Source organism: Eptesicus fuscus, chromosome 6, assembly GCF_027574615.1.
Source record: "Eptesicus fuscus isolate TK198812 chromosome 6, DD_ASM_mEF_20220401, whole genome shotgun sequence".
In the NCBI taxonomy this organism is placed as follows: domain Eukaryota; kingdom Metazoa; phylum Chordata; class Mammalia; order Chiroptera; family Vespertilionidae; genus Eptesicus; species Eptesicus fuscus.
Genome location: NC_072478.1, coordinates 24,325,273 through 24,352,118, shown reverse-complemented (window position 1 = coordinate 24,352,118; position 26,846 = coordinate 24,325,273). Strand labels below are relative to the sequence as shown.

General features: G+C 54.8%; 1 protein-coding gene across 1 annotated transcript; it reads left to right on the top strand.

Annotated features, from left to right (window-relative positions):
- Positions 1-26,846, top strand: LOC103301180 (complement C3-like). The gene is made up of 41 exons (XM_028134660.2): positions 1-71; positions 213-420; positions 1,003-1,177; positions 1,347-1,417; positions 1,515-1,603; positions 1,693-1,775; positions 2,015-2,102; positions 3,107-3,209; positions 3,314-3,434; positions 3,706-3,821; positions 4,454-4,594; positions 4,675-4,884; positions 5,076-5,285; positions 5,866-6,027; positions 6,291-6,420; positions 7,526-7,603; positions 8,881-9,078; positions 9,260-9,371; positions 9,651-9,742; positions 9,840-9,979; positions 10,594-10,800; positions 11,669-11,720; positions 11,895-11,981; positions 12,160-12,363; positions 13,754-13,829; positions 14,076-14,244; positions 16,875-16,970; positions 17,136-17,289; positions 18,118-18,290; positions 18,454-18,612; positions 19,977-20,036; positions 20,929-21,019; positions 22,353-22,398; positions 24,220-24,307; positions 24,587-24,673; positions 24,885-24,990; positions 25,445-25,534; positions 25,812-25,898; positions 25,982-26,071; positions 26,164-26,302; positions 26,714-26,846. The coding sequence occupies exons 1-41, from the start codon at positions 1-3 to the stop codon at positions 26,844-26,846; spliced, it is 4,992 nt and encodes a 1,663-aa protein (XP_027990461.2).

The window sequence follows — 26,846 nt, the reverse complement described above, 5'->3', positions numbered from 1 at the left end:
ATGGACGTGTCCCGGTCCCTGGGGTTGATTCTGCTCCTCTTGGGGATCCCCCTCACCCATGCTGAGCCACTGTGAGTCTGCGAAACTGAGGGGAACCTGCCGACCGCCTGCACATCTGTGGTCTTCAGGACTCCCCGCAGGGGACCCCATCTGTCTCTGCTGTTGCTTCCCCGACTGGAACCCCCGGCGCCCCTGTGTTTGTCTCCCGGCAGGTATATCCTGGTGACGCCCCGAGTCCTGCGGGTCGGCAGCCCTGAGAGCATCCACGTGCAGGCTCACTCGGACTCCGGGCAGCCCCTTACTGGGACCCTTGAGGTGAACCTCACTGTGTGGGACTTCCCCATGAAGAAGAAGGAGGTGGCCAGAAGCCAGCTCACCCTCTCACCGGAAAACCACTTTATGAGCCAGGCATCCGTGATGGTAAGTGACGGGCCAGCATGGGTGGCCAAAAAGGGAGGCTCTAGGCCAGCAGCAAGGGTGGAGAGTGGCAGACTCTAGGGGGAATTTCCACTAGATACTCTAGGGTCGTGGTCGGCAAACTGCGGCTGGAGAGCCACATGCGGCTCTTTGGCCTCTTGAGTGTGGCTCTTCCACAAAATACCACGGCCTGGGCGAGTCTATTTTTGAAGAAGTGGCGTTAGAAGAAGTTTAAGTTTAAAAAATGTGGCTCTCAAAAGAAATTTCAATCGTTGTCCTGTTGATATTTGGCTCTGTTGGCTAATGAGTTTGCCGACCACTGGCCTATAGGATGCCTCTGTGCTAATTAATCAAGGCGCCCTCTGCTGGTGACTTGGAAAACTGACCATGGACTGGATTGTATCTCCACTTGGAGGAAATGTCCTTGTGCAGGAGCAAACTGCGCAGCCACGTGAGGCGGCCTTGCTCCCTAAGGCAGAGCTGGAGGGCCCCCATGCAATTGGCTCTCCTAAGATCTGGCCCAGGGCTCTGCTCCCAGGGATGGAGACCCAGCAGGGCCTGAGGCGTGTGGGCATCTCTCCCCAGGTTCCCGAGAGCCTGGTATACCCCCCACAACCAGGGCAGCAGCATGTCATCATCCGGGCATCGTGGGCACCCACCTCTACCTCCTCATTCATGGAGAAGGTTGTGCTGGTGGCTCCCCATGCTGGCTACATCTTCATCCAGACGGACAAGACCATCTACACCCCTGAGCACATGGGTACAGCCTCTGGGCACTGGGCCTGGAGCAGACATTGCCTCTCACCCCCAGCCTCCCCCAATGCCCAACATATCCCACCTGCCTAGGTCCCCCCACTGCCCAAGATTATAATGACCACAGCCCCTCTCCAAACTCTACCCAACACTCAGAGTCTTCCCTCCTCCTCCAGTTCAATACCGGGTGCTCACTGTGAACCACAAGATGGATCCTGTGACCAGGACATTCACTCTGGACATCAAGGTGGCCTCTCCTGTTGGCAGGGTGGGTCCCGGGCACCGGGGTTATAGCATGTGCTGAGGGCCTGGGGGCATGAACCACCTCCCCGCTGTCCCCGCAGAACCCGGAAGGGATCACTGTGATCAGCCAGGATCTGCTGGCCAGCAGAGGTATCTTCTCGAGCTCCTTCCACCTCCCAGAGCTCATCAGGTGCCCTACCGGGAGCCCTAGGGACAGGGAAAGTTGGGGGGGGGGGGGAAATCCTCAGTCTCCATCTCTCCTAACTTTCTGTGCCTCAGTTTTGGGACCTGGAGCATCGAAGCCAGTTACCAAAGTGCAGCCAAGCTGAAGTTCAAAGCAGCCTTTGACGTGAAGGAGTATGGTGAGCAACGTGGGACGGGGAGGGCGAGGTGGGACAAGCCAGAAGCAGGGCTGGAGACGCAGAGGAGGCCTTGTGGCACACCTACTGGGTGCCAGGGCCTGAACTGGGTGCCGGTGAACAGGGATGCATGTTCCAGTCCTTGGGGGTGGCCAGAGTCACCAGGGAAGGAGCAGGACAGGGAGGGGATTAGGGGGAGGACGGTGAATTGCTGAGGGTGTCCACTGCCTTACCCCACCCAGTGCTCCCTTCTTTTGAGGTCCGGCTGACCCCAAAGAAGAGCTTCTTCTACCTCAGTGATGAGTCTCTGTGTGTGGAAATCCAGGCCTGGTGAGTCCCCTTACTCTTAGCCTGGCCTGAGGACCACGGACACCAGGAAACGGAAGGGTAGTAAGAAGTGGGTCACTGCTGAAACCGGTTTGGCTCAGTGGCTAGAGCGTCGGCCTGCGGAATGAAAGGTCCCAGGTTCGATTCCGGTCAAGGGCATGCACCTTGGTTGCGGGCACATCCCCAGTAGGAGGTGTGCAAGAGGCAGCTGATCGATGTTTCTAACTCTCTATCCCTCTCTCTTCCTCTCTGTGAAAAATCAATAAAATATATTTTTTTTTTTTAAAGAAGTGGGTCACTCCTATAGCACCTGGGGCTTAAGAAAGGCACTTTCTGACACCCATCAGATATTCCGGGTCACCCACATTGCCCCACGAGGTTGTACAGACCGTCCCTTCAGGCTTGTGGGGTTGTACAGGCCACCTTGTCTACCTAACGGAGCGCAGCACATCTCGTGGTGTGGGCCACCTCTGAAGGCCCACAAGGTTGTGCAGGCATCGTGTGAGGTTATCCAGATCACCTCTGCAGAACTGTGAAATTACAAATGCCATATCTGCTGCCTGGTGGGGTTCACTGACCATCTCCACAGCTCTATGAGGTTGTATAGGCCACGTTGTCCACCCAAGCTTGTAAGGGCCATGCCTGCCACTTCTTAACGTTACACAGACCATTCCTGAAGCTTTATCAGGCTGCACAGGCCACCTCTGCCATCCCACGGGTTGTCCAGACTCCTATGTGGCTCCAAATGGTCGTACAAGATGCCTCTGCCATCTCACGAGGTCTCACAAGTCACATTTACAACCCAACAAGGCGTTATGTGACTTATTTGTCACCTCCCAGGGTTTTGTGGGTCAGCCAATGAAACCTTAGTTTCCAGGGGCCGCCTCTGCCCCTCCCCAAGTTTCACAGCCATCGTTGCAGCCCTGTGAGATCAGACAGGCCGTCTCTGCAGCCGCCGGAGGTTGTGGGGGGCTTCAGAGCCAGTGGAGCACCCCTTTATCCCCCAGGTATATATTCAACAAACCAGTGGACGGACACGCCCTGGCCATCTTCGGGGTGCAGCTGGGTTCCCGCCGGATCGCCATTCAAAGTTCTCTACAGAGGGTGGAGGTAACCGATTCGGACCCCTCCCCAGCCTCCCTTCCCCCCCTCCCCAACCCTCCTTCCCTTCCCCAAGAAACCATCTCCTCTCCTCTCTCCTGCCCTGAGAGCAGATCTCTAAAGGCCAGGGTCACGTCTCCCTCCAGAAGGACACGTTGATGGCTGCCTTCCAAGGCCCAGAAGAGGACTTCATAGGGGCCTCCATCTATGTCAACGTCACCGTGTTCTCCTCAGGTGCTGCCCCCACCCAGGCCCGCGGCTGAGTTCGGGGCACTGTGTTCCTTCCCAGCCCAGACATTCTGCCCATGTGACCTCAGGTGACCTCCTGCCTGAGTTTCCTCATCAGAGAAACGGGGAAATGCCAGAAGGGCTGGCAGGAGTGGAAATTGTGTTACTGTCTCTCCCTGTCATCATCACCAAGATGGGCCTCCCATACCTGCAGCCCTGCCACTCCCCCAAGAAATTAAATTTGCTCCACAGACTTCATGGTCCCCTCTCTCCACAGGGGGTGAGATGGTCCAGGCTGAGACCTCAGGGGTGAAGATCGCCCGGAACCCATACAACATCAAGTTCACCAGGACACCCCAGTATTTCAAGCCGGGGATGCCCTTCCTTTTTAGGGTCAGGGTCTGGGTTCACTCTACCCAAGGACTCAGGGGCCCCACCCTCAAACAGCCACACCCCAGAAATAAAAATCCACACTGGACTCACCTGCCCCCAGTCTTTCTTAGAGTTGAGTCCATCGTGCCCCCAGATTAATCCCAAGGTTTCCTCAAGTCTTAGCCCATGTCTTCCCGAAGCACAGTGAGGGCTCCATAATTCATCTATGGGAGCTTGGGAGTCACAGTCAGGCTGGAACATGGTGCTTAAGGGTTTATCTTGAGGCTACATGTGCACAGCAAGCATGCTGCTTTCTCACACGTTCATTTGGGGTGACCTTGGGATGTCTGATGGGCATTATTTCAGTCCTCGTCCTGCTCTGTTTTCCCCCAAGCCCTCTATGCCTCCTCCTACCTTCTCCACCCCCAATTCCACCCAATACCCAGGGCCACCACGTACGGATGTGCGCGGCAACGCTCTAGGGGTGCCGAGTTCATAAAGACTCTAGTGTGAATGGTATCCCTGGTGTTGCTCAGTGCACAACTGGCACAGCTGTCCCAGGCAGTCCTCTCCGGGTGGCCTTCACAGCTCCCACCTCTCACAGCAGGCCGCCCCCAGGCCTGTCCTGTATCTCACCCCACGCTCCTCCCCAGGTCTTCGTCTCAAATCCTGACGGGTCCCCAGCCTCCCGAGTTCTCGTTCGCTGCCAAAACCACAAAGTGTACACCTCAGACAGCGGGGTGGCCACTCTGACCATCAACACAGACGCACAGATGAAGCAGCTCCCTATCCTGGTACCGACCCGCTGGGGCAGAAACGGTGGGGCTGTGTCAGCGGAAAGGATGGAGAGTTAGTTGCCCATCCATCTCCCCAGGTGGTAACGGATGAAGATCTCCGGCCAGAGGACCAAGCATCAGCCAGGATGACCGCGTGGCCATACTCAACTCAGGATGGGTCAGGGAACTTCCTGCACATAGAGGTGAAGACGTTTGGCACAGAAGTCGGCAACAACCTCCAGCTGAGCCTCAACACAAGGCATCAGAACCCTGCCGCCAAGGACCAGATCACTCACTTCACCATCCTGGTGAGGGACTAGGACCAGGCCTGGAGTCAAGGAACTGTCTTGGGTAGCTGGGTTGGAGGAACTATGAACAATGGCTTGAAGGTGGGACCCATCTGGGGTAGGCTCAGGCCAAGGAACGAAGCAAAGGGACTGATGACCTCTCTTGTGGGCTGGCCCTACCCTTCTCATCCTTGGCCTCTCCTGTTTTTAAGGTCCTGAGTAAGGGTCAGATTGTGTCTACCAAACATCAATTAAAAAGTCACGGGAGTGTCTACACGTCAGCCATCATTGATGTGACTTCAGAGATGCTGCCCTCCTTCCGCATCCTGGCCTTTTATTTACTGCCCAGAGGAGCAGGCCGGGACCCTGAACTGGTAGCCGATTCCATATGGATCGATGTGAATGACAGATGCATGGGGACGGTGAGCCAAACTCCTTGAAGTTGTACATCACCATCATAAAGTTCGGGAGAGGGTCTGTCCACGTTCAAGGGCTCCCAGCCCAGGGGCAAGTGAGTGTAAGAGGAAGAGATGTGGCTTTAAAGGCTCGACCTAGGGAGTGGAGATGATGCAAGGAAATGTGTGGAGCTGGGATTGGTCTGGTGGAGTTCCCTGATGCTCCGTCAGCGTTGTAGGGAACATGAACCTGAAAGGGAACTTGGGCTCCTGGCCAGTGTGGCTCAGTTGGTTGGGCATTGTCCCGTGCACCAGGAGGTTGTTGGTTCGATTCCTGGTCAAGAGCACAAGCCCAGGTTTCAGGCTCAATTCCCAGTAGGGGGCATGCAGGAGGCAGCCAATCAATGTTGTGCTCTCACATCAATGTTTCTCTCTCTCTCTCTCTCTCTCTCTCTCTCTCTCTCTCTCTCTCTCTCTCTCCCTCCCTCCTTCCCTTCTCCCTCTCTTTGAAAATCAATAAACTAAAAATAAAATAAAGTAAACTTGGGGAAGCCCCTTGGCAGTCTATAAGCCTTTTTTATGACATTATCTATTTTTCCTGGCTCAGCTGAAGGTTGGCTTAAATAATGAAGATTCCTTCAGTTCTTTGGAGCCCAACAGCAAGGTGGAAATAAAGGTGACAGGTGATGCAGAGGCCACAGTGGGGCTTGTGGCCGTGGACAAGGCTGTGTACGTCTTGAACAGCAAACACAAGCTCACACAGAAGAAGGTGAGTACGTGTGCATTCGGGGTCAAAAGGTTGCCTGGACATTCTAGCTGGAGCTCCCATCTTCTTCAACTGCAAAATGCAACATCAGCGGTTGCAAGGATGCAAGTAGCTAGTGCACAGCGTAGAGACTGGCAGGTGGTGAGAACGCAACGAGTGGCAGATAGTGTGAGAATTATTACTTGAGCCAGCAATTCCGGTGCATTCTCGCTCCTTCCCTGGAGGGTCACACAGGCCCCCAGTCCCGGCTCCTCTCTGGCCCCCAGGTCTGGGAGGAGGTGGAGGAACACGACATCGGCTGCACCGCAGGCAGCGGGAAGGACGGGCTTGCTGTGTTCAAGGACGCTGGCCTGGACCTGAAGATGAGCACAGGGATGGACACCTTGGCAAGCTCAGGTGCAGGCAGGGGTGGGGGGTGGGCAGGAGGGCGGCAGGGGTGGAGGCAATGCTGTCTCGTCGTTAAGAACATGGGGTTTGGCATCGCACCGACGGGCTAAAATTCAGGATCTTGGCACTTACCAGGGGCCAGTCACATTCCTTCTCCGGGTCTGAGCTTCTCTGTCCATAAAATGGGCATAATAATACAAGTAACTCGCTCTGTGTTAGTTAAGGTATAGGCGTGTCCATATGGATCAGAGCTAAAATAATAGTAGCGCAAATAAGATAGACGGTTATTTCTCACTCAGTCCCCGTCCAGAGGTCATGCTGGGACTCAGGCTGCTTCTAGCTTGTTCTGCCATTTTCCGAGATAGCACCTCATCAGAACCTCATTCCAGGCGGTAGGATGAAGGGAAGAGGGAACGAGAGGACACTACTCTCACATTCATTGGCCAGAACTCAGTCACACGGCCCCACCTAGGCCCAAGGGAGCATACTGGGAAATGCGCTCTTCATTCTGAGTGATACGTAAAGATGGAGGTTTAGTTGCTACAGATGAGAGGAGGAGAGTGGGTACTGGGGACAACTAGGGGTGTGTTCTTTCAACTACAAATAGTTATCACATGAGTTTCTATCTACTGCAAGCTCGGTACCTCTATATGCACGATTCCATTGATAGAACTCTAGGATTCTATTGATTGTACTCGCTTTACATAGCTGGAGAAAGTGACCCCCAGCGCCCGGCCGGTGTTGCCCAGGGGTTGAGTGTTGACCTATGAACCAGGAGGTCACGGTTGCATCCCCGGTCAGGGTACATGCTCAGATTGCAGGCTCGGCCCCCTGTAGGGGAGTGCAGGAGGCCTATCGATGATTCTCTCTTATCATTGATAGTTTCTCTCTCTCTCCCGCTCTCTTCCTCTCTGAAATCAATTTTTTTTTTAAATAACGCCCAGAGAGGTTGTGACTTGTTGAAGACTGCATAGCTTTTCAGTGAATCTTAAGTATGAGGTACCCATGGAATAAAATGAGTGATGGGCATAACGCACTGGGCATACAATAAACTTCACCAAGGGTGTTGGTAATGACCTTGACAATTGTCCTCATTCTCCCCTCTGGCCTCCAGACTGGCACTGCCCCCAGAGCCGCCCTCCCAGCCGCCGCCGCCGCTCCCTGAAGAGCCTGGAGACCAAGAAGAATGCAGGTCAGAGCTAAAGCTGGCTGTCCCCCTCTTGGCTCCCTGACCTACTGGATTCATCAGGGCTTAAAACAGAAAACTGGACCCATTCTAGGGACTTCAAGCAGGGAGGGAGGGATTTAATCCGAGGAATTTGGTGCTTTCAAAATTACTTGACTGGGCTATGGGAATGGAAAGTGGAAGGCTGCTCACTGGGACTCAGGATCACCCCACTGCGGTTCTTGCAATGCATGGAATCTCAGGAAACGTCTGACAATATTTCTCACGAGATAGTGGAACATGGAATTTTCCCCCATGAAAAAATCACACAGACTGGGGCCCACCCATTAGCTACCACTGCTGCAGGGGAAATGCTCTCTGCTTCTCTTTCACAAGAGCATCTCGGGGGCAGAATCCAATTCCATCCAGAACTCTAGCAGCAAGGGAGTCTGGGAAACCTAGTTTCCAGGGGTCAGATAGAGGAGGGAATGTAGACAAACGGAGAGGTTGGTGCTGAGTGCCAATGGGTAGCGTTTAGCTCTGGGCCTGGAGTTCAAGGACGGTGGGGGCACCGCTGGCTGGTGTTAGAAGCATGCGTTCTACGAGCATCAGACTTTTCAGTCTCTTTGAGCAATGCCAGGACTTGGTGGAACTCAATGCAAAGAAAATAAGTAAAATCTAATAAAAATCAAGGTCAAACCCTAATCTAATTTCCATACCAAAAACCATGCTAACCTTCTGGATAAAGTTTATAGTATGAACTGCTGTTTTATTTATGGCACTGATCCGTTATATTATTTAACTATGGATCTTCTAACCACGTTGTAAGGTGGACAATAAGATTTTTAAATTGCTATAGTTTTATCTTTAAGCGCATTCCTTAGGTTTGCTTTACAGCGAGGTTAATGTTTTTTACAAATACTTCATGAGAATTGGGAGCCGAAGTGGCATCTTTTATACATAAACATGGCGTTACCAACCTCATCGAGAAGGAGGAGGAGGAGGAGGAAGCGGGGAGGGGAGGGGCGGCAGCAGCAGCCGGGAGTCTGGTCCCAGCCCTGCCACTGTGAGGTGTGTGACCCTAGGCCAGGGGACGGACCCCTCTGTCACTCAGCTTCCCGATCAGAACTCCCCTGTGGGTTCCATGTGAGCTTTTTAGGAGGAAGATACAGGCAAAGTGCCAGGACCCGCCTCGGCCGGAGTTAAGGCTAAACAAGGCCAAGTATGCGTGCACTGAGGCGGATGGCGCCCGGCTCCCTCAGACCCTGCTCAGCCCTCCTCGTCCCTCTGAACCTGGCCCACAGTGAACAAGTTCAACACCGACCTGGAGCGGAAGTGCTGCGAGGCCGGGCTCCGGGAGAACCCCGTGGGGCTGTCCTGCGAGGAGAGGACCCGGCATGTGCGCCCTGAGCCGGCCTGTGTCGCCGCTTTCCTGAGCTGCTGCCACCTGTCTGCGGCCCTGACTCGGGAGGCCCGGGAGGATGAGCTGCTTCTGGGGACAAGTGAGGGGGACACGGCAGGAGGCACGGGGGCGGGGGCCTCCACCGAAGGGCCTGGAGCGCCATGGGGTAACGGGGAGATGGGGCCACGGGAACATTGCCTGGGAGGACCGTTCCTAAGAGCCGCTGGGCCGGCCCCGGGGGAGATGTGACGGCGATGCCAGCCCACGTCTGCTCCCTGCAGCGGATGACGACGAGGACTTCGAAGACTTCTTCCTGGACGACCAGCCTGTCCGGACTTTGTTCCCTGAAAGCTGGCTCTGGAGGACGTTTACTCTGCCAAGAAGTGAATTGCGGTAGGAACACGCCCCCCTCCCCCCGGGGCAGCATCTGGTCCCGGCCTGTCCACCAGTCAGTGGACGTCCATCATGGCCAACGCCCCCAGGGGTGCCACTGAGTTCTCAGCATAGTCCATGGTAGCAACCGCCCTGGATGGGAATGCAGATCCCAGTGGTTCCCCCCAAAGGAGGACCCTCTCGTGAGGATGCCTCTCCTGGGGTGACCCACTCACCCCTCCATAGTGATGGTCACCCCTGGACAGAGACTCAGCGATGTCCCTGCCCTGCCTCTTCCAGGAGGAGCGTCTCCCACCACACCTTCTCGGTGAACCTGCCGGATTCCATGACCACGTGGCAGCTTGTGGCCATCAGCCTGAAGCCCGGAAAAGGTGGTGACCCCGCGAGCCCAGTGCTGAGAGAGCGCGGGACGCCCGGTCCCGGGCCCGCGGGCTTCCGCTTAGCCTCCCCACCATCTCCTGGCTCTAGGTCTCTGCGTCTCAGAACCTTTTGAGATGACAGTGAGGAAACCGTTCTTTGTGGATCTGAAGCTGCCCTTCTCCGTGGTCAGGAACGAGCAAGTCCAGATCCAGGCCGTGCTGTACAATTTCCTGAGCCGCCAGGTCAAGGTGAAGCCTCCAGCCCTCCCTTCCCGCCGAAACATCTGCCCGTGGGTTTCACAGAAGCGGGTGGGGTGTGTCATTATTCGAAAGGGCCAGCAACGTGGTGGCCTTTTTGGAAGACTTCTAGGATATTTTCTTTCTTTTGTTGAAACATATTTTTATTGATTTCAGAGAGGAAGGGAGGGAGAGAGAAACATCAATGATGAGAGAGAATCATTGATCGGCTGCCACTGGGGATCCAGATCGAAACCCAGGCACATGCCCTGACCGGGAATCGAACCGTGACCTCCTGGCTCATAGTTTGATGCTCAACCACGGAGCCACGCCAGCCAGGCAAAGATCTTTTCTTATTTAAACCTCTCAATAACCCCAGCAGATGGGTGCCATTATTGTTCTTTAGAGATGAGGAAACTGAGGCACGGAGAGGTCAAAGGGCTTTCTGAGATCACCCAGCACATACATGGCAGGAGGGGTTTGAACCCAGACAGGGTCTTTGCTATCAACCCCTATGCCGTGCTGTTACCTACTCAGGATTCTCAGGCCGGGGCAGGAGGGCAGTGTGACTCCAGGGTCCTGGGCCACCCGTGCATCCGGACCCTCCACCTCCCGCCCTCCCCCAGGTCCGCGTGGAGTTCCCCCACAAGGAGCCGCTGTGCAGCGCGTCAAGCCCAGGAGCCCCATCCCGCCAGGTGGTGGTCATGCCCCCCACCTCCACCAAGGTGGTGCCTTTTGTGCTTCTCCCACTTGAGATAGGCAAAGTGGACGTGGAGGTCAAGGTCGTGGGCTCCGGGCTCCAGGACCATGTGAAGAAGACGCTCCTGGTCCGGGTAATGGGCCCGCCCACGCCATGCTGCCAGTGCAGACAGTGGCGCTTCCCCTGTGAGGGCATGGGAGGGACAGGTGGGCCCGGGACCAACAAACAGGCCTCCCAGGTGGGTGTGAGCTGAGAGAATAGCTTTGGAAAAGTTCAATCACAGAGCCCCCACTTCACAACTTTGGAGTCAGACCTGGGTTCAAATCTTGACTCTTCTGTGTGACCTCAGGCAACTCCCTTAACTTCTCTGAGCCTCCATTTTCTCATTTACAGAATGGGGGTGATCATCATAGCCGTGCATCATCAGAGGCTGTGACCCATCAATAATACTTTATTTTCCTAACGAACACATGATTAGGCCTTACAATATAGCGCTTTAGGAGTATTAACTCATTGCCCGGCCAGCGTGGCTCAGTGGTTGAGCAGCAAACTATGAACCAGGAGGTCATGGTTTGATTCCCGGTCAAGACACATGCCTGGGTTGCGGGCTTGATCCCCAACGGGGGGCATGCAAGAGGCAGCCAATCAATGATTCTCATTGATGTTTCTCTCTCTCCCTCTCCCCTCCTCTCTTTTTAAAAATCAATAAAATAAAAATAAATAAATAAAAAGAATATTAACTCATTGAACCCTCAGAACAACCCTAACAGGTAGGAACTATTATTATCTCCCTTTTATGGATGAGAAAACTGAGGCACAGAGAGGTTAAGTAATTTGCCCAAGGTCACACAGCTAAGGAGTAGAAGAGCTGGGACTTGAACCCAGATATTAGGGCTCCAGAGTCTGCGTTCTCACCAGCTGAGCAAAGCTTCCTTCTTACTGTCATTACGATTGTTATTTTTGCTATTGTTTTTAACGTGCTTCCTCCTTGCCTCCCACAGGCAGGGGGCAAGATAGAAAAAATATCTCGTAGCTTCGTCCTGAACCCCCAAGGTTTGTGGAGTCTGCAAAGGGCATGTGGGATCCTGGGGACATGCCAGGGCAGAGGGAGGGGTTAAATGAGGTGCTCAGGCCAGGGGGGCAGTCCAAGCTCCTACTGGGCTCTCTGTGCCTTCTGACCTCCCTAGTCCCCGAGCCTGCTTGTCACAGAAGGTTGTGTCTGCTCAGGTCGGCCCCAGGTGGAGCTGGTGCCAAGGACAGACCTTTTGAACAAGATGCCCAACACAGAGGCAGAAGTGTTTGTCAGCGTCCAAGGTGCTTAGGGCACAGCTGGCTCCTGGGGGGAGAGGAAGGCGGGGGAGGAGGGAGCTGGCTCCCCCCCCCCCGGGCCGCCTGGGCACAGCAGCAGGAGGGGCTGGGAGTGCCCATGTGGAGTGATCAGAAAGCCTTGGTGGCTTAGGCCATTCCCAAGACGACCCTGCCCACCTGACAGGTGACATCCTCGGCGAGACCATCCTGGGCAGCCTGACCTCCAGAGAAACCCATGAGCTGCTGAGGCTCCCGACTGGCTGCCCCGAGCAGACGCTGAGCAGCCTGACGCCTGTGATCATCCTGACCCGCTACTTGGACGCCACGGGCCAGTGGGGCAAGGTCGGGGTGGAGCACAGGGACCAAGTGATGAAGAACATTGTCAGCGGTGAGGCCCTCCTGTGACCTTGATGAGGGTTTCTGGGGCTCTTTGGGAGGGTGACTAGGGTATCCCCAGGTTTGAGGGAGGTCCCATGGGACCCTCCCAGACAAGAACACCCAAACTCTGACTCCTCTCCCAGATGGCAACCTGATACCAACCCCCAGGTGACCCCCTAAACAGTGACCCCAAAGAGTCATCTCAAGGTGACCCCTAGATTGCCCTTGAACTCTGAAGCCCCAGGTAACCTCCAACAGTGACCCTCAGGTTATTCCTTCACCGGGACCCCCTTCTCAGGTTACAATTTAACAACAGACCCCCCTAGTTTACCCCCAAAGCAGCAACCCCCCAAGGTTGTTCTATTCAGACACTGTCCCAGGTTACACCCAGTCAGTGCCAAGCCCTGGGTCAACCGCAGGGAACCCTGAAGCAGAAAGTTCCAGAATAGTCCCAGTTACACCTGAATGCTGACATTTCCCGAGGTGACACCCAAACCTCCAGGTAACAACCAGAGATGAACCCCTCTAAGTCCACCCAGAGCCCTCAAGGTAATTTGGACATCGACCCCTCTTCCCACTTACTCCCAGACCCCAACTCTCCATTCAGGCACTCTCACCATAATCCCCAGGGGACACCCAGGCACTGTCACCCCGATGTTACACTCAAACAGCAAACCCTCAGGTAACTTCAGATAGAGTGCAAACAGCCAGGTTCAGAACGTACCTGAGAGGTGTCCCCACGAGACTACACCCAAGCGTGTCCTCCTTGAGCCTACGCAGACTCACTGAAACCTCTAGTTTGCAGCCAAAAAAGAACCCCCAAGAAAATGCCTGGCCCGGCTGGTGTGCTTCAGTGGTTGAGCATCAACCTATGAACCAGGAGGTCACGGTTCAATTCCCGGTCAGGGCACATGCCAGGGTTTCGGGCTCAATCCCCAGCAGGGGGTGTGTAGGAAGCAGCTGATCAAGGATTCTCTCTCATCATTGATGTTTCTCTCTCTTCCTCTCCCTTTGTCTCTGAAATCAATACAAATAAATTTTTTAAGAAAAGAAAATGCCCAGGGAGTGGCCCCTCAGGTACCACCTTTCCTGGGTTTCACCTTCCATGATCCCTCTGAGCAGCGGCTCCCAGCCTCAGCCCTCCCAGATGGGTGATCTCCCAGGTTTCTCCTGGACACGTGCACACTGCTCTGGGGGTCACGCCTGGCTGCGACCTGCATTTCCGTCTGGACTCTGCAGCTCCCACGTTATACGTGTATAAGTCCCCTCGTCCAGGTTGTACGTGGATGGCATGCATCCCCAAGTCACACCCACACCCTGCTCCTCCAGATGATCCCAGCCACCCCCCAACATCAGCTCTCTGGCTCTCCTGCCAAGACCTCCTCCACCTGTTTCCCCAGGATACACCCGGATGCTGACCCACCGGAGCGCAGACGGCACCTACCACATCCACAAGGGAAAGCCGGGAAGCACCTGGTAAGGACAACGCTGGGATGGGGGTGAGGGGGGAGCCCAAGGGGCCAGCCTGGAGCGTGATGACCCCGGGAGCATCCGCGCGGTGGGTCCTGGGCAGGCAGCCTGCGGGCCAGCGCATGGCACACAACGAGGCTCGGCCTGAAGCAGTGCGGTCCACGGTGTAGGTTCCTGCAGAGTGGCTGCCCCGGTCTAGAACCCCCCTGACTGCCCTTCCCAGTCATCGCTTGCCCCTCGCCCTCCCCACAGGCTCACGAGCTACGTGTTCCGAGTTTACGCCCTGGCCTTCTCCACCATGACCTTGCGCGTGATTGACCAGCACTCTCTCTGCGGCATTGCCAAGTGGATCATCACCCAGAGGCAGGCCGAGGACGGGAAGTTCTTGGAAGAGGGCCCCATCATCATGGCGTCCATGCAGGTGCCCACGCCCCCACCCGTCTCAGTTGGTCAAACAAAACCCAGGGCTCTGCCCGGTGATGGGGGAATCTCAGGCCCTGCCCTGTGCTCGGGTAGAAAGAGAAAAGCAAGCAGCTGAGGCCCAGCGCCCAGCGTTTTCTCCCCTTTCTCTGGACCACCCTGAGCTCGTTTACAATGTGAGGAAAGCTGGGGTCCATCTGGGACCCCATCTCTCCCTCACCCTCACGTCCAGCAGTCGTCCATCCTGGCCCTCCTCCCACTGGGCCTGAGTCCCCCCTGGCCCCAGCCACACGCCCGTCCCTGCCAGGTTTCCTCCACAGGAGCCTCCAGAAACAGCTTTCACGCAGACTGGGCGGTCTCTCCTGCTCAAACACCTTCTGTGGCTCAAGTTGCCTACAGCAGTATCTCTACCATAGCTCTTCTGTATCTCTTCTCAAGCCTCTCCCCTCACTACCCCCGGCTCATGGGTCCCTCCAATTCACCTCTGTGTCTCTACCTCTGCTGCCCTCTTTTTTTTCATCCAGCCAAATCATGTTTTCTTATTAGATTTAGCTCAGACATCGCCTCCTCCAGGAAGTCTCCCCTGAATGCCAGCCCTGTACCTGTCTCTATCATTGCATCTACACATATTATTCATTCACTAGAGGCCCAGTGCACAAATTCATGCACCTTGAAAGGAACTGTGGGCCATGAGGCTGCGGTGGGCACAGGGGTGGGTCCTGGCCCATCCTCTGCACCCCCACCCGGCCCCTCCTGCTGCAGCCCCCAGTCCCCTGTCTGCCAGCAGCCCCGCCCCCGCCACCTCTGCTCCCACATGCTGACTGCACAGAGCGATTGGGGCCAGCCCAATCATCCCTCAGGAGTAGGGGGAGGTGGAGAAGCCCTCAGGGGCAATCAGGCCGGCAGCCGTCACTCGCACCCGCTGACAGCGCTGAGTGATTGGGACCGGTGCTGGGCACGGAACAAACAAAGGAAGGTCCAGGCCAGCAGCTGGAAGGCCCCGATCAGCCCTGATGGCCTGCCAGGCCTAGGGACCCTACCCATGCATGAATTTCATGCACCAGGCCTCTAGTATTAATATAATCAATTATGTAAATTTAAATATAAAACCAATCTCCGGCAGGTTTAGAGATGGCACTCTATGAATCAAGTCCAGTCATATTTTTAGAAGGGGAAGACAGTGATAGCACTTGCTGAACCCAAATTACCATCAAAGCTCAAAAAGCTGCCCTCGCCAGTTTGGCTCAGTGGACAGAGTGTCGGCCTGTGAACTCATTCCCTGGTTGGGGCTCATGTGGGAGGCAACCAACTAATGTGTCTCTCTCACATCGATGCTTTTTTCTCTCTCTCTCTCTCTCTGTCTCTCCCCCTCCCTTGCACTCTCTAAAAATCAATGGTGAGGATTTACAACAACAAAGAGCTGACCATGTTCATTTAAATTTTTTAATGTTTTTATTGATTTCAGAGAGGAAGGGTGAGGGAGAAATAGATAAAAACATCAATGATGAGAATCATTGATCAGCGGCCTCCTGCATGCCCCCAACTGAGGATCAAGCCCACAACCTAGGCATGTGCCCTGGCTGTGGGAATCAAGCCATGACCTCCTGGTTCATGGGTGGATGCTCGTCTACTGAGCCACACTGACCAGGCTGATCATATTCATTTAACCACAAGCCAATCTTATTTAACTCAGGACTGCCCAAAAGAAATGCTCTATCAGCCATGCATGATCTGACTCTGGTGTATGAGATCAATTTAAATACGGTACACATAAAAAAGTCACGAGACATTTGTGATAAATGAGGCCGTAGCCAACCATTACTCATTAGTAGCTTTTTTGAGATAAGCTACCAAGTCTGCCCTTCTGCACTCTTCTTAGTGAGAGCGAAGATCATGTTTGCTTCAGGGATGTACTTCTTGGGATTCTCCGATTACTCCATCAGTGTGGCCTCTGCCCAGGCGATGCCTTTGTTCGTGCTGGCATCTGTGTGAGAAAATCCAGGGCCCTGACCTGTCTTTCACCCAAATAGACCATGGAGAGAGAGAGAGAGAGACAGAGAGGAACATTGATGTGCGAGAGACACACCAGCTGGTGCCTCCCACACCCACCCTGACCAGGACCAGGGTTCAAACCTTGACCAGGAATCGAACCTGCAACCCTTCAGTTCATGATGCTCTAACCGCTGAGAAAAACCAGCCAGGGCTCAATATCACCCACTTTTAAGTCTGCTGTGTACTCTGTGCCTTTCGCTCGCTCGCCACTCTTTCAAAGCACATGGCACGGAGGCTCCCACTCACAAGCCGAGCATCCCGCTTTCCAAACTGACCCTCCGTTTTCTTCTCAGTAAATGGAGCTGCTGCAAGAATGCCCTGAGGTAGTGTAGTGAGCTTGGCACGGCACTCTCTATGACAGCTAGCTCTTGATAGTAAGGCAGATCCCACACAAGAAAATCTCTCTCTCTCTCTCTCTCTCTCTCTCTCTCTCTCTCTCTCTCTCTCTCCCTCCCTCTTCCTTTCAGCATCATTCAGCCCAGAGTTGAGCACCTGGGAGCTTTGTCAGGTCAGGCAGGAGAGGTGGGGAAGGTGTCTCCAAGAGGCTAAAGGGGCCATGGGTGTGTTCTACATCCACAGGGTGGCTACCGAGGCTCGGAGGCAGACGCAGGCCTCACAGCCCTTGTTCTGATCGCCCTGGACGAGGGGAAGGAGTTGTGCAGCCCGGAGATACCGGTAGGACCCAGAGAGGAGGGCGGGGCGGGATGTGCAGGGTGCCCTATCCCCTGCACCCAGGGACACCCCCCCCGTCATGTTCCTCTCAGTGCATCCCTCTCTTCTCACTCCCAGACCCCTTTCCTCTGACCACCTCCCTCCAGCCTCCTCTCTCTGACTCTCTAGGGTTTGATTGCCAGCATGGAGAAAGCCAGGGCCTTCCTGGAGAGACGCCTCCCTGACCTTCAGAAAACCTTTTCCGTAGCCATCGTCTCCTATGCTCTGGCCCTCACCAAGAGCCCCCGGGCCAACGACCGCCTGGACAGCTTTGCCAGCCGCAGTGAGTGTGTGCGGTCACTTCTTCTGCAACTGTCTGTTAGCCAGTCATGGGGGCGGGGGAGGGAGACTGTGTCCAGCCATGTATGACTCGTCATCTAGTGTCTGTTGAACACCTATGGTGTGCCAACCCTTGACCTCAGACCCTGAGAAACCAGGGTGAACAAGACTTCTATGGTCACTGCCCTCGAAGTCCCCGCCATCCCTGGGGAGTCAGGCAGAAGACAAACAAATGAACAGAAAATTACAAATTGAGATAAGTGCTGAGATGAAGCATATGAAGTGGGTGGGAGAGATGACGAGGGGGGAGAAGTATGGACTGGGGGGCTGGGATGGCCTCTGTGAAAGGGGGACCCTCTCAGATTAAATGAAAGGTGAGAGGGCCCACCTCTGTGAAAGACCAAGGGCATTCCAAAGTAAGCAACTGGCAGGTGCAAGTGCCCGGACGTGGGAAAGAGCTTGGCAAGGTCAAGGATAGAAAGGTCATTACATGTGGGGCATTGGAAGGCGTCTGCCTCCCCTGGCCTGCTCTATCTCACCCTTATTCCATCCTCTGCATCCCCCAAGGCAAGAGGAGTGGAGTTAGGAGAACTCCCTTTCAGTGGGGCTGGAGGGACCTGGAGTGGCTTCTCTGTAGCTCAGTTTCCCCGTCGCTAAATAGTTAGAGTCTGTCTCTTAGAGCGATTCTGAAAACACCATGTCCATGTGCCTCCTTAAAGTAAGTGCTCAACAAGGTAGCAGATGAGGAAAGCTGGGCCAGATAACACAGGAGAGGACAGGTTTAGGTAAGTGGGCCCAGATCCGGGCAACAAGGTGGGCGTGCATCTTCTAGACAAAAACCACTGGCCAGTGAAGGTCCGGGACTGGAACTCCCTGTACACCATCGAGGCCACCGCCTACGCGCTGATGCAGAAGCTGGAGCTGGGTCTGCATAATGAGACGCACGCCATCGCCAAGTGGCTGCTGGAGAAGCGGGAGCTGGGAGGCGGCTTCAAATCCACCCAGGTGACCCGAGCCTCCTAAGGGTGGGGGCTGGGCCGGAAGGGGTTGCGGGGGAGAATGCCGCCAAGGACGGCCCATCAGAAGCTGTCCGTGGTGCTGACTCGTCTCCCGGGGCGCTGTCTGTGGTGCTGATCTGAGCCCTCCGCCCCCCAATCCCAACACCCAGACCACAGTGGTGGCCATCGAGGCCCTCACCCGCTACCGCCAAGCTGTCCCCTTCGAGGGTGTCCAGGATCTCCGCGTCCAGATCAGCGCCCCCAAGAGATCCCTGAACGTGGAGTGGCTCATCGATCAGAACAACGCTTACCAGCAGCGGTCGGCAAAGGTAAGGCGCTCGGTGGCAGACAAGAAGCCCACACAGAGGGGACATTGGGTACGAGGCCAAGAATCATGTCCCTGCCAACCTCATCCCCCAATATTCTCTCACACCACTGGTTATACCGTCAATGCATTGATCCATTTATTCTACAAACATTTTCTGAGCACCTGCTGTGTGCCAAGCATTCTTCTGAGCACTGGGGATATGTGAAGAAAGATCTGTGGCCCCTGCTCTCATGGAACTAACCGTGTGGAAAGAAAGACAGTAAATATATTCTATTTTAAGCTTTCCTGAAACAAGGGAAAGAAAGAAATGTGTAAAGGAGAAAATAACTTGGTGTGGGGAGTAAGGTAATCTCCATGACCTTACTCCATGGAGGAGGTGATATTTACCTTCAATCATTTGATACATCTTTATTGAGGACTACTGTGTGTCCATCATTGTTCTAGGTGCTAGGAATATAGCCATGAACAGAAGAAAAAAATCCCTGTCGCTGTAGAATTTTATATTTTGGTGAACAAGGCAGAAAATAAAGAGATGTGAATAGCCCTGGTGGTGTTGCTCTGTGGTTAGAGCATCCACTGGCACACCAAAGGGTCATGAGTTCAATTCCAGTCAAGGGCACATCCCTGGGTTGCAGGTTCAATCCCTGGCCCAGTCAGGGCCTGTTCGGGCGGCAACCAACCAATGTGTCTCTCTCACATCGATGTTTCTCTCTCTCCCTCCCCCTTCCCTCCCTCCCACTCTCTCTAAAAATCAATGGAAAAAATATCCTCGGTGAGGATTAACAAAACAAAAATTTTAAGAGATGTAAATAAGTAGAGAGTAGTGTGTTAAATGGTGGTAAGGTCTATAAGGGGAAATGAAGCAGGAAGGGGGATGAAAACATCAAGGAGTTGAATTTTTAGACAGGATGGGTGGGGAAGGTCTCACCAAGAGGATGACATTTGAGCTAAGACCTTAAGGAAATAAAGGAGTGAGCCTTGTGGCTATCTAGGCAGAGGAAACAGGGGGTGCAAAGGCCGTGTGGCAGGAGTTTTCCAGGAACAGCAATGAGGGGAGATGGGATTGGGTGTGAATTTGTAAACGTTTGCTCTGCCTCATGAGGAAAACAAGAGTCGGTGCCGAGATGCCATGTAGGAGGGTCTTTTGGGGGCTTCACACACGGAGAACTTTGGAGACGTTGCAAAGTGGACAGATGGGACACCGCCTGAGTTGGCGGTTGTAGTTGCTCTGTGACCGAGTAGACACCACAAGTGCTCCATCAAGAAGGCAGAGTGAAACCATCTGTCCTCCCCACCCACCCTCCTACATTTGAGCCATGTTTTGCTGCTTCCTCTGCCCTCAAATCCTCCTCCCCTTTCCCTCAGTTTTCTTCTGAAGACGACCTAGAGATCACAGCCAGTGGCAGCGGGAGAGGCACCATATCGGTAGGTCGGGTGTCCCATCCTCGAGATTCTTAGCTGGAGCCCAGGGTCCCCCTAGTTGGTGGGAATAGGGGCAGGTCTAGACCCCAAGACAAGATCAAAATCAGCAAGCAAAAAATACAGCTACTGTTTAGGGCACTATTATTTGTTATAACCCAAGCTAAGGATGGGCTCCACGCAGTTGGTGGGGAATAGAGGACCAGAAAGGTTTTTCACTTGCTGAGTCAAGAATCCAAGAAGGTAGAGTTCAGAGGTCATTGTACCCCTCTGCCCCTCGCATGCTGAGTCCCTGAAGGGGTATCTCCTTCCTTGCCCCATGGAGGGAAGATTCTCCGTCCAAGGTGTTTCCCAATCCCCAGAGGCTAACTCCCCCCTTCCCCAATATCTGAGTCAGCGGCTTCATTACATCTTCTGGTCCCGTGCCCTGGGCCCAAGAGAACAGCCCTCTTGTGCCCCAAACTTAAGGCAGCCTGTTCTCGTGTTTCTGCCCATGGAGTCATGATGGAATTCCTGCCATGTGTGACCTTGGGCATGTCACATTTCTCCTTGAGCTTCAGTTAAACTTAAATTCATTAAAATTAAATACAATTTAAAATCCAGTTCCTCAATCACACTAGCCGCATTTCACGTGCTCAATAGCCACACGTGGTAGTGGCCACCATAGGGGGACAGGACAGATAGAGGCCACGGCCATCTTGCAGAAGATCAGAAGATTCTATTACACCGAGCTGGTCTAGACTCTGAAAGGTGTTCTGACCACTGCACTCGGGGATTGAGGAGGGCAGACGTGGCTGTGACTCCCCCACGGGGGCAGATCCCTGGGCAGGCAAGGACTGGACAGAGGAGGAGAGGGAATGTGTGTGGATGGGTTCTGACACCTTCCCTGCCCTCGCAGATCTTGACCATGTACCACAGGTCCCCAGAGTCCTGGGAGGACACCTGCAACCTGTATCACCTGAACGCTACTCTTCACAATGCCCTGGAAGGTAAGCCTGGACCCCAGGATGCCCAAGCCTTCTTTTCTACTTTTTATTTTAGCTGTGGCTCAATAAACACATTTATTGCTTTATCAGCCACGCAACAAGTATTGACTGAGCATTTACTATGAGCCACGCCCTGTTTCCTGGCCCTGGGAACATAGGCATAAACAAGGAAAATATCCCCTCTTCTCTTGTAGTAGAGAGAGACAAACAATGATACAACAATAAAAATGTATTATTCTCCTATTGTTATTTTATTGATAACATAAATGAATCTGCATTATAAAAAATAACCATATAACATAATAGCAGTTGACAATACCATAAAAAATAAAGCAGGGGGGAAAATGACACAGACGTGGAGGGGATCCAGGAGAAACCCTCTGAAGAAGTGGCACCGGAGCTGAGACAGGAACGGAGTCTGAGAGTGAGCCATGAAGGATTTGCGGGGAAACATGGCAGGCAGGCAGAACAGCAGCTGCAAAAGCCCCTGAGGCAGGAAGGAATTCACCTGGTCTGAGGAACAGCGAGGAGGTCAGTGTGGCTACAGAGAAGCAATGGGTGGAGTTTTAGGAGAAAAAGTTGGAGAGGTGACGGAGGCAGATGGTGCAGGGACTTGTGGGCCACAGTGAGGACGTCAGTGTTTGGACAGAGTGTAATGGGAGCCATTGGGGACTTCTGAGCAGAGGAGGGATGAGACTTAGGACGGGTTTGCGTAGGCTCCCTCTGGTGGCTGTGGGGGGAACAGACTGTAGAGGGCAAGGGTGGGAGCTGGGAGACTAGGAAGAGGCGGCTGCCCTGGTCCAACAAGAGATGATGGGGGATGGATGGGCCAGGGGGAGGCTGTGGACATGGTCAGAAATGGTGGGATTCTGGAGTCTCCAGTTTGGGGGACCAAGGAGGAGAGAGGACACTGCCATGGGGACCTCACTTGAAGGAGTAGGAAGATCAAGTCTCACCAGGCCCAGGACTTTTAGGGACTAAAAGTGACCAAGGCTTTGGTTTGGACCCCATTTCTTTTTTTCTTTTATCTTTTTTTTTTTTTTGGGGGGGGGGGGCATTTCTTTTAATAATAATAATAATAATAATAATAATAATAATAATAGATGGTTATAAAATGCTGATCAGATGCTGTGTTAAGTGCTTTACTTGTATTAACTCACGTAATCCTTACAACAACCCTAGTGGGTTGGGAATATTATATTCAGATTAGGAAACTAAAGCACAGAGAGGTTAAGCAGCTTGCCCTAAGTCACACAGAAGAGCTGGGGTTTGAACCCAGAAAGCTAGCTCCAGAGGCTGTATTACCCAGCCTCTGACTTCTGCCTTCTCTCTACAGAAAATAAAAGTGGGAAAGAGACCTTTCGACTCCGGATGGAAGCAAGGTCAGGGCACGAGGGTCTTGGATTGGGTGGGAGAAGGCCTCACTTCCTGGTATCCAGACTCCTTAGCAGCTCTCCCTGTGTGCTGAGTGGAGGGTGGGAACCAGCTAAGCCTGCCTCTCCTTGCCTGCCCCCTCATCTTACCCCCCATCCTTCCCTCCCCTGCCCATTCCCCATTCTGCCTCCTACCCTGCCCTCCATGCTTGTCTGCCATTCAGCTCCCATCCTGCTATGTCCTGGGATGGGATGGGGGCGGGCCTACCATAATGAACAACCCCCACATACCCAGAGCCGTCTCCAAGCCCCACAGCTCTTCCTCATCCTTATCCTTCATCGTCTCTAGATACTCCAGCCCCCAATCCAGTTCGGCTCAGTCTCCCAAATGCCCTCTCTCAGGTCTGCCCCAGAGAAAAACATATATTGAGCACCTACTGAGTGTCAGGCTCTATTCTAGGATCTTGGTGCACAGATGTGAGCAAGGCAGTCCCTCCCTGCCTGGTGGAGCTCACAGCTTATCAGAGGAGACAGACAATCTATACTAATAAAAGGGTAATATTCTAATTAGACCGGGAGACCTTCCAGGAGACCTTCTGGACGTCCTTCTGGACAAAGCCATGGTGGCGGGCTGAGGCAGAGGCTGTTAGGGGCGATCAGGCCAGAAGGGGAGGGCAGTTAGGGGTGATCAGGCCAGCAGGGGGGGGCAGTTGGGGGTGAGCAGGCCAGCAGGCAGAGTGGTTAGGGGTAATCAGGCAGGCAGGTAAGTGGTTAGGAGCCAGCGGTCCCAGATTGCGAGAGGGATGTCTGACTGCTGGTTTAGGCCCAATCCCTGTGGGCCTAAACCTGGCAGTCGGACATCCCTCAAGGGTTCCAGATTGGAGAGGGTGCAGGCCGGGCTGAAGGACACCCCCCCATGCACAAATTTCATGCACTGGGCCACTAGTCTATACTAATAAAAGAGTAATAAGCTAATTAGACTGGGAGATCTTCCAGAGACCTTCTGGATGTCCTTCCAGACAAAGCCGGGGGCTTGACCGGCCTGCAAACCACCCCCAAAAAGCCCTCAGCCCCTCACCCAGGCTGGCCACCCCCCCCACACCCCCGACACCCTCATGCACGAATTTTGTGCACCGGGCCACTAGTCTATAATAATAAAAGCATAATATGCTAATTAGACCAGACATCTTTCCGGACATCCTTCCGGATGAAGCCAGGGCTGTGAGGGAAGCCTGGGTCCCGGGTGCCAGAGGGAAGCCAGTGCTGGCAGCCAGGGGAAGGAAGGCCTACTCTTGCACGAATTTCGTGCACCGGGCCTCTAGTAACCAAATAATCGCCCAGAATCTATCTAAAGTGACAACTGTGATTAAATGTGGCAAAGGAAAGGTCCAAGAAGCGACAACAGGGCAACTTAGAGAATGCTCTGATGTGTGGACTGGAAAAGGCCTACCAGAGGGAGTGATGCATCAGCCGAGATTGCAAAGATGAAAGGATGCTTCCGGGCGGAGAGAGAGAAGTGCGGATCCCAGGCTGAGAGAACATATGCAAAGGTCCAGGGGAAAGAGCGAGACTGACACTTCAGAGCAATCAAATGAGGGCTGGGATGGAAGAGGTGAAGTGGCAGGGCGAGACAAGGCCGTTGGTAGAGGTTGTTAAGCAAGGAAGTGACATATCAGATTCTTGTTGTGAAAGCTGTATGCTGTGGGGGGCAGCGGAGTGATGGGGGAACCCAGGAGGAGGCTCCTGCACTGGTCCATGTGAGAGACGATGGCAGGGGGAGCATGGGCGAAGGGGCAGGAGGAAGAGAGACTGGAGCTGTAAAATTCCCAGGTTCCTGGGCGATCGAGAGGCCACAATGACCATCATGGAGGTTTCCCTGCTCACTGGCTTCTACCCCAACCATGATGACCTCAAACAGGTAATGTCGGTCCCACCCGCCCTCTGCTGAGCAGGATGGGTGCCCTGGCAACATCCCATACTCAGTGTTAGCACAGGGCAGAATCTAACCCCTGGTCAGTGACCCATGGTCACTTCTGGTCGCCTCCCTGCCCGGCCTTAGCCAAGTCCTGCCCTGATTGTGCCTCAGTTTCCCCAACACTGGGGTTGGTTGGACAAAGACTTCACACTGACTGGAGCTCCGAGGGCTGCGGGCCCCCGGGGGTCTCAGCGAGCCTGCAACCCTCACCCTGTGCCCCAGCTCAAGAGCGACGTGGAGATGTACGCGTTCCAGTACGAGACCAAGACGAAATCCAGCGACAGCACCGTGGTCCTCTACCTGGAGAAGGTGAGGAAGGCCCGTGTCCACCGCAGGCTTGTGGGCAGCCTGGTGGGCAGAGAACCACGGTCAGCAAGGTTCTCCTGGGTGGTGTAGCCAGAGGACCGTGCCATCTGAAGTCAGCGCCCAGTCGTCAAGGCCACGGGTGTGGTCAGTGGCTATGAGCAAGGCCTCTGTGGTCACTGGCCCTGGTGGGCTCAGACAGGACTCCCCTCCCCAGCTCTCCCACCAGGAAGACACGGTGCTGGGCTTCCGGGTGCACAGGATGCTGCCCGTGGAGTTTCTGCAGGCCGCCCAGGTCACGGTCTATGACTACTATGAGCCCTGTGAGCAGGGGGCCCGGGGTGGGAGCGTGCCCGCCAGGGGGGGAGGCCTGCGAAGGGCAGGGCCAAGAGGGAGGGTAGAGGAGCCGAGCAAGGAAGGAGAAGTAGGGCGTGGCCGAGAGGGGCCTGGGCATCGGAGAGGGGGTGGGGCAAGAAGGGTGCCGGAAGGAACCTAAATGGTTTGGCGACAGGGTGTGTGGCCTTCATGGATGGTCCTTGTGGTGGGCGTCCTGGAAAAGTTTGGGACGGGCAGACCTGGGCGTGGCCTGCAGGGAATGGGGTGGGCAGGGGGCGGGGTCTTCAAATGGGCGGGGCTTATTGAAGGGTGGCTGGGCAGGGCCGGGTGGGCGGGGTCTTCGGGGGATGAACACCCTGGGGGCGGAGCCAGGCGGGCACCCAGCCCCAGGACCGCTGGCCCAAGCCAAACCCAGGCACACGCCGCCCGCCGGTCTTGCAGCCCGGAGGTGCAGCTCCTTCTACAACCTGCCCACGGAGCGATCTGACCTGCGGAAGATCTGCTACAAAGACGTCTGCAGATGTGCTGAGGGTGAGGTCATGGGGACACAGGGCCAAGGCTGCCAGGCTGGGGGTCCAGAAGCCCTCGGTCACCTCCAGAGTGCTGATGAGTGTAGGCAGAGAGACAGCACGATAGAAAGACAGAGAAAGAGAGAGAGACGGAAAGGAGACCCAGAGACAGACTGGCACACATACACGCAAGTCCCACCGAAGCTGGAGGAAGGCCAGACCAGAGACCTGGGGCCTGATGGGGGTCTGGTGGGAGGAAGCCTCCCCCAGTGCACCAGGCAGCTGCCCTCACCCTCCAGAACTGTGCCCGGCCCAGAAGAAGGACAGCAGCTGGACGAGGCAGGAGGAGCTCCAGCTGGCGGCCTGTGAGACAGGCATGGACTTTGGTGAGTTGTGGGTATGGCAGGAGGCAGCAGGCCCCCCTGCAGGCCAGACACCCGCACAAGCCCTCCTGTCCCGCCTTCCCCAGTGTTCAAGGCCAGGCTGGAGTCTGTGGAGGCCTCTGCCTCCAACCCCTACATCTACTACAACATGCAGCTCCAAGCCATCATCAAGATCGGTACGTCCCAGGTGGCAGGAGAGACGGGTGGGCCCCATCTCGGGGAGGGCCAGGCCTGTGCATGCTCACACACTGGGTTTCCTCTCCTCCAGGCACGGACGCGGCGGCCACGCCCCTGGCCATGAAGAAATTCATCACCCATGCCACCTGCTATGACTCGCTGGAGCTGCAGGAACAAGAGACTTACCTCATCATGGGCCGGCCATCAGACCTGTGGAGAGTCAAATCTGAGTATGTGGGGGCCTCCTGTGCCCTGGGGACGCAGCCTGGGCCCCCTCCCCTACTGCAGCCCAGTCTCTGGTGTCAAAATCTCTATTGCATTTGTCAGCGGAGTCTTGGGTTTGAGAGCCACACTGAATGGAGGTGCAGGGAACACCATTCACGCAGAGACGTTGTAGAAGGAGATGTAGACTCGGTTTTCCAACGGGGGGGTAGTAAAGAGTCAGAGGAAGGGGAGCCTTTTTCCATCCCCAGATGAGTGGACTAGAGGCTTGGGGACCCAAGACGGCCCTGTGGAGTGGACACTATAGGCCGAGGCTCTGGTTGGCTGCCAAGCAGGACAGAGGGGCAAGGCAGGGGAGTCTCCATGCCTCTGGGGGCACCAGGACTCTCCTCGCCTTCTTGGCTCTCCCTTACCCACAGTTACAACTATGTCCTGGGCAAGGAGACGTTCCTCATGCATTGGCCAGCGAATGGGGACGTGGACAAGAAGGAACTGCTGGGCCAGCTGGAGGGGTTTGCAGAGTACATGAGCACCCATGGCTGCAAGTCCTGA

Excerpts from the sequence above, each read along its gene's own strand:
- LOC103301180 (XM_028134660.2), top strand. The coding sequence starts at position 1 with ATGGACGTGTCCCGGTCCCTGGGGTTGATTCTGCTCCTCTTGGGGATC. Across the intron at positions 11,982-12,159 it reads AGTGTTTGTCAGCGTCCAAG|GTGACATCCTCGGCGAGACC; the intron begins GTGCTTAGGGCA and ends CCCACCTGACAG. Across the intron at positions 18,291-18,453 it reads GCGGCTTCAAATCCACCCAG|ACCACAGTGGTGGCCATCGA; the intron begins GTGACCCGAGCC and ends CCCAACACCCAG.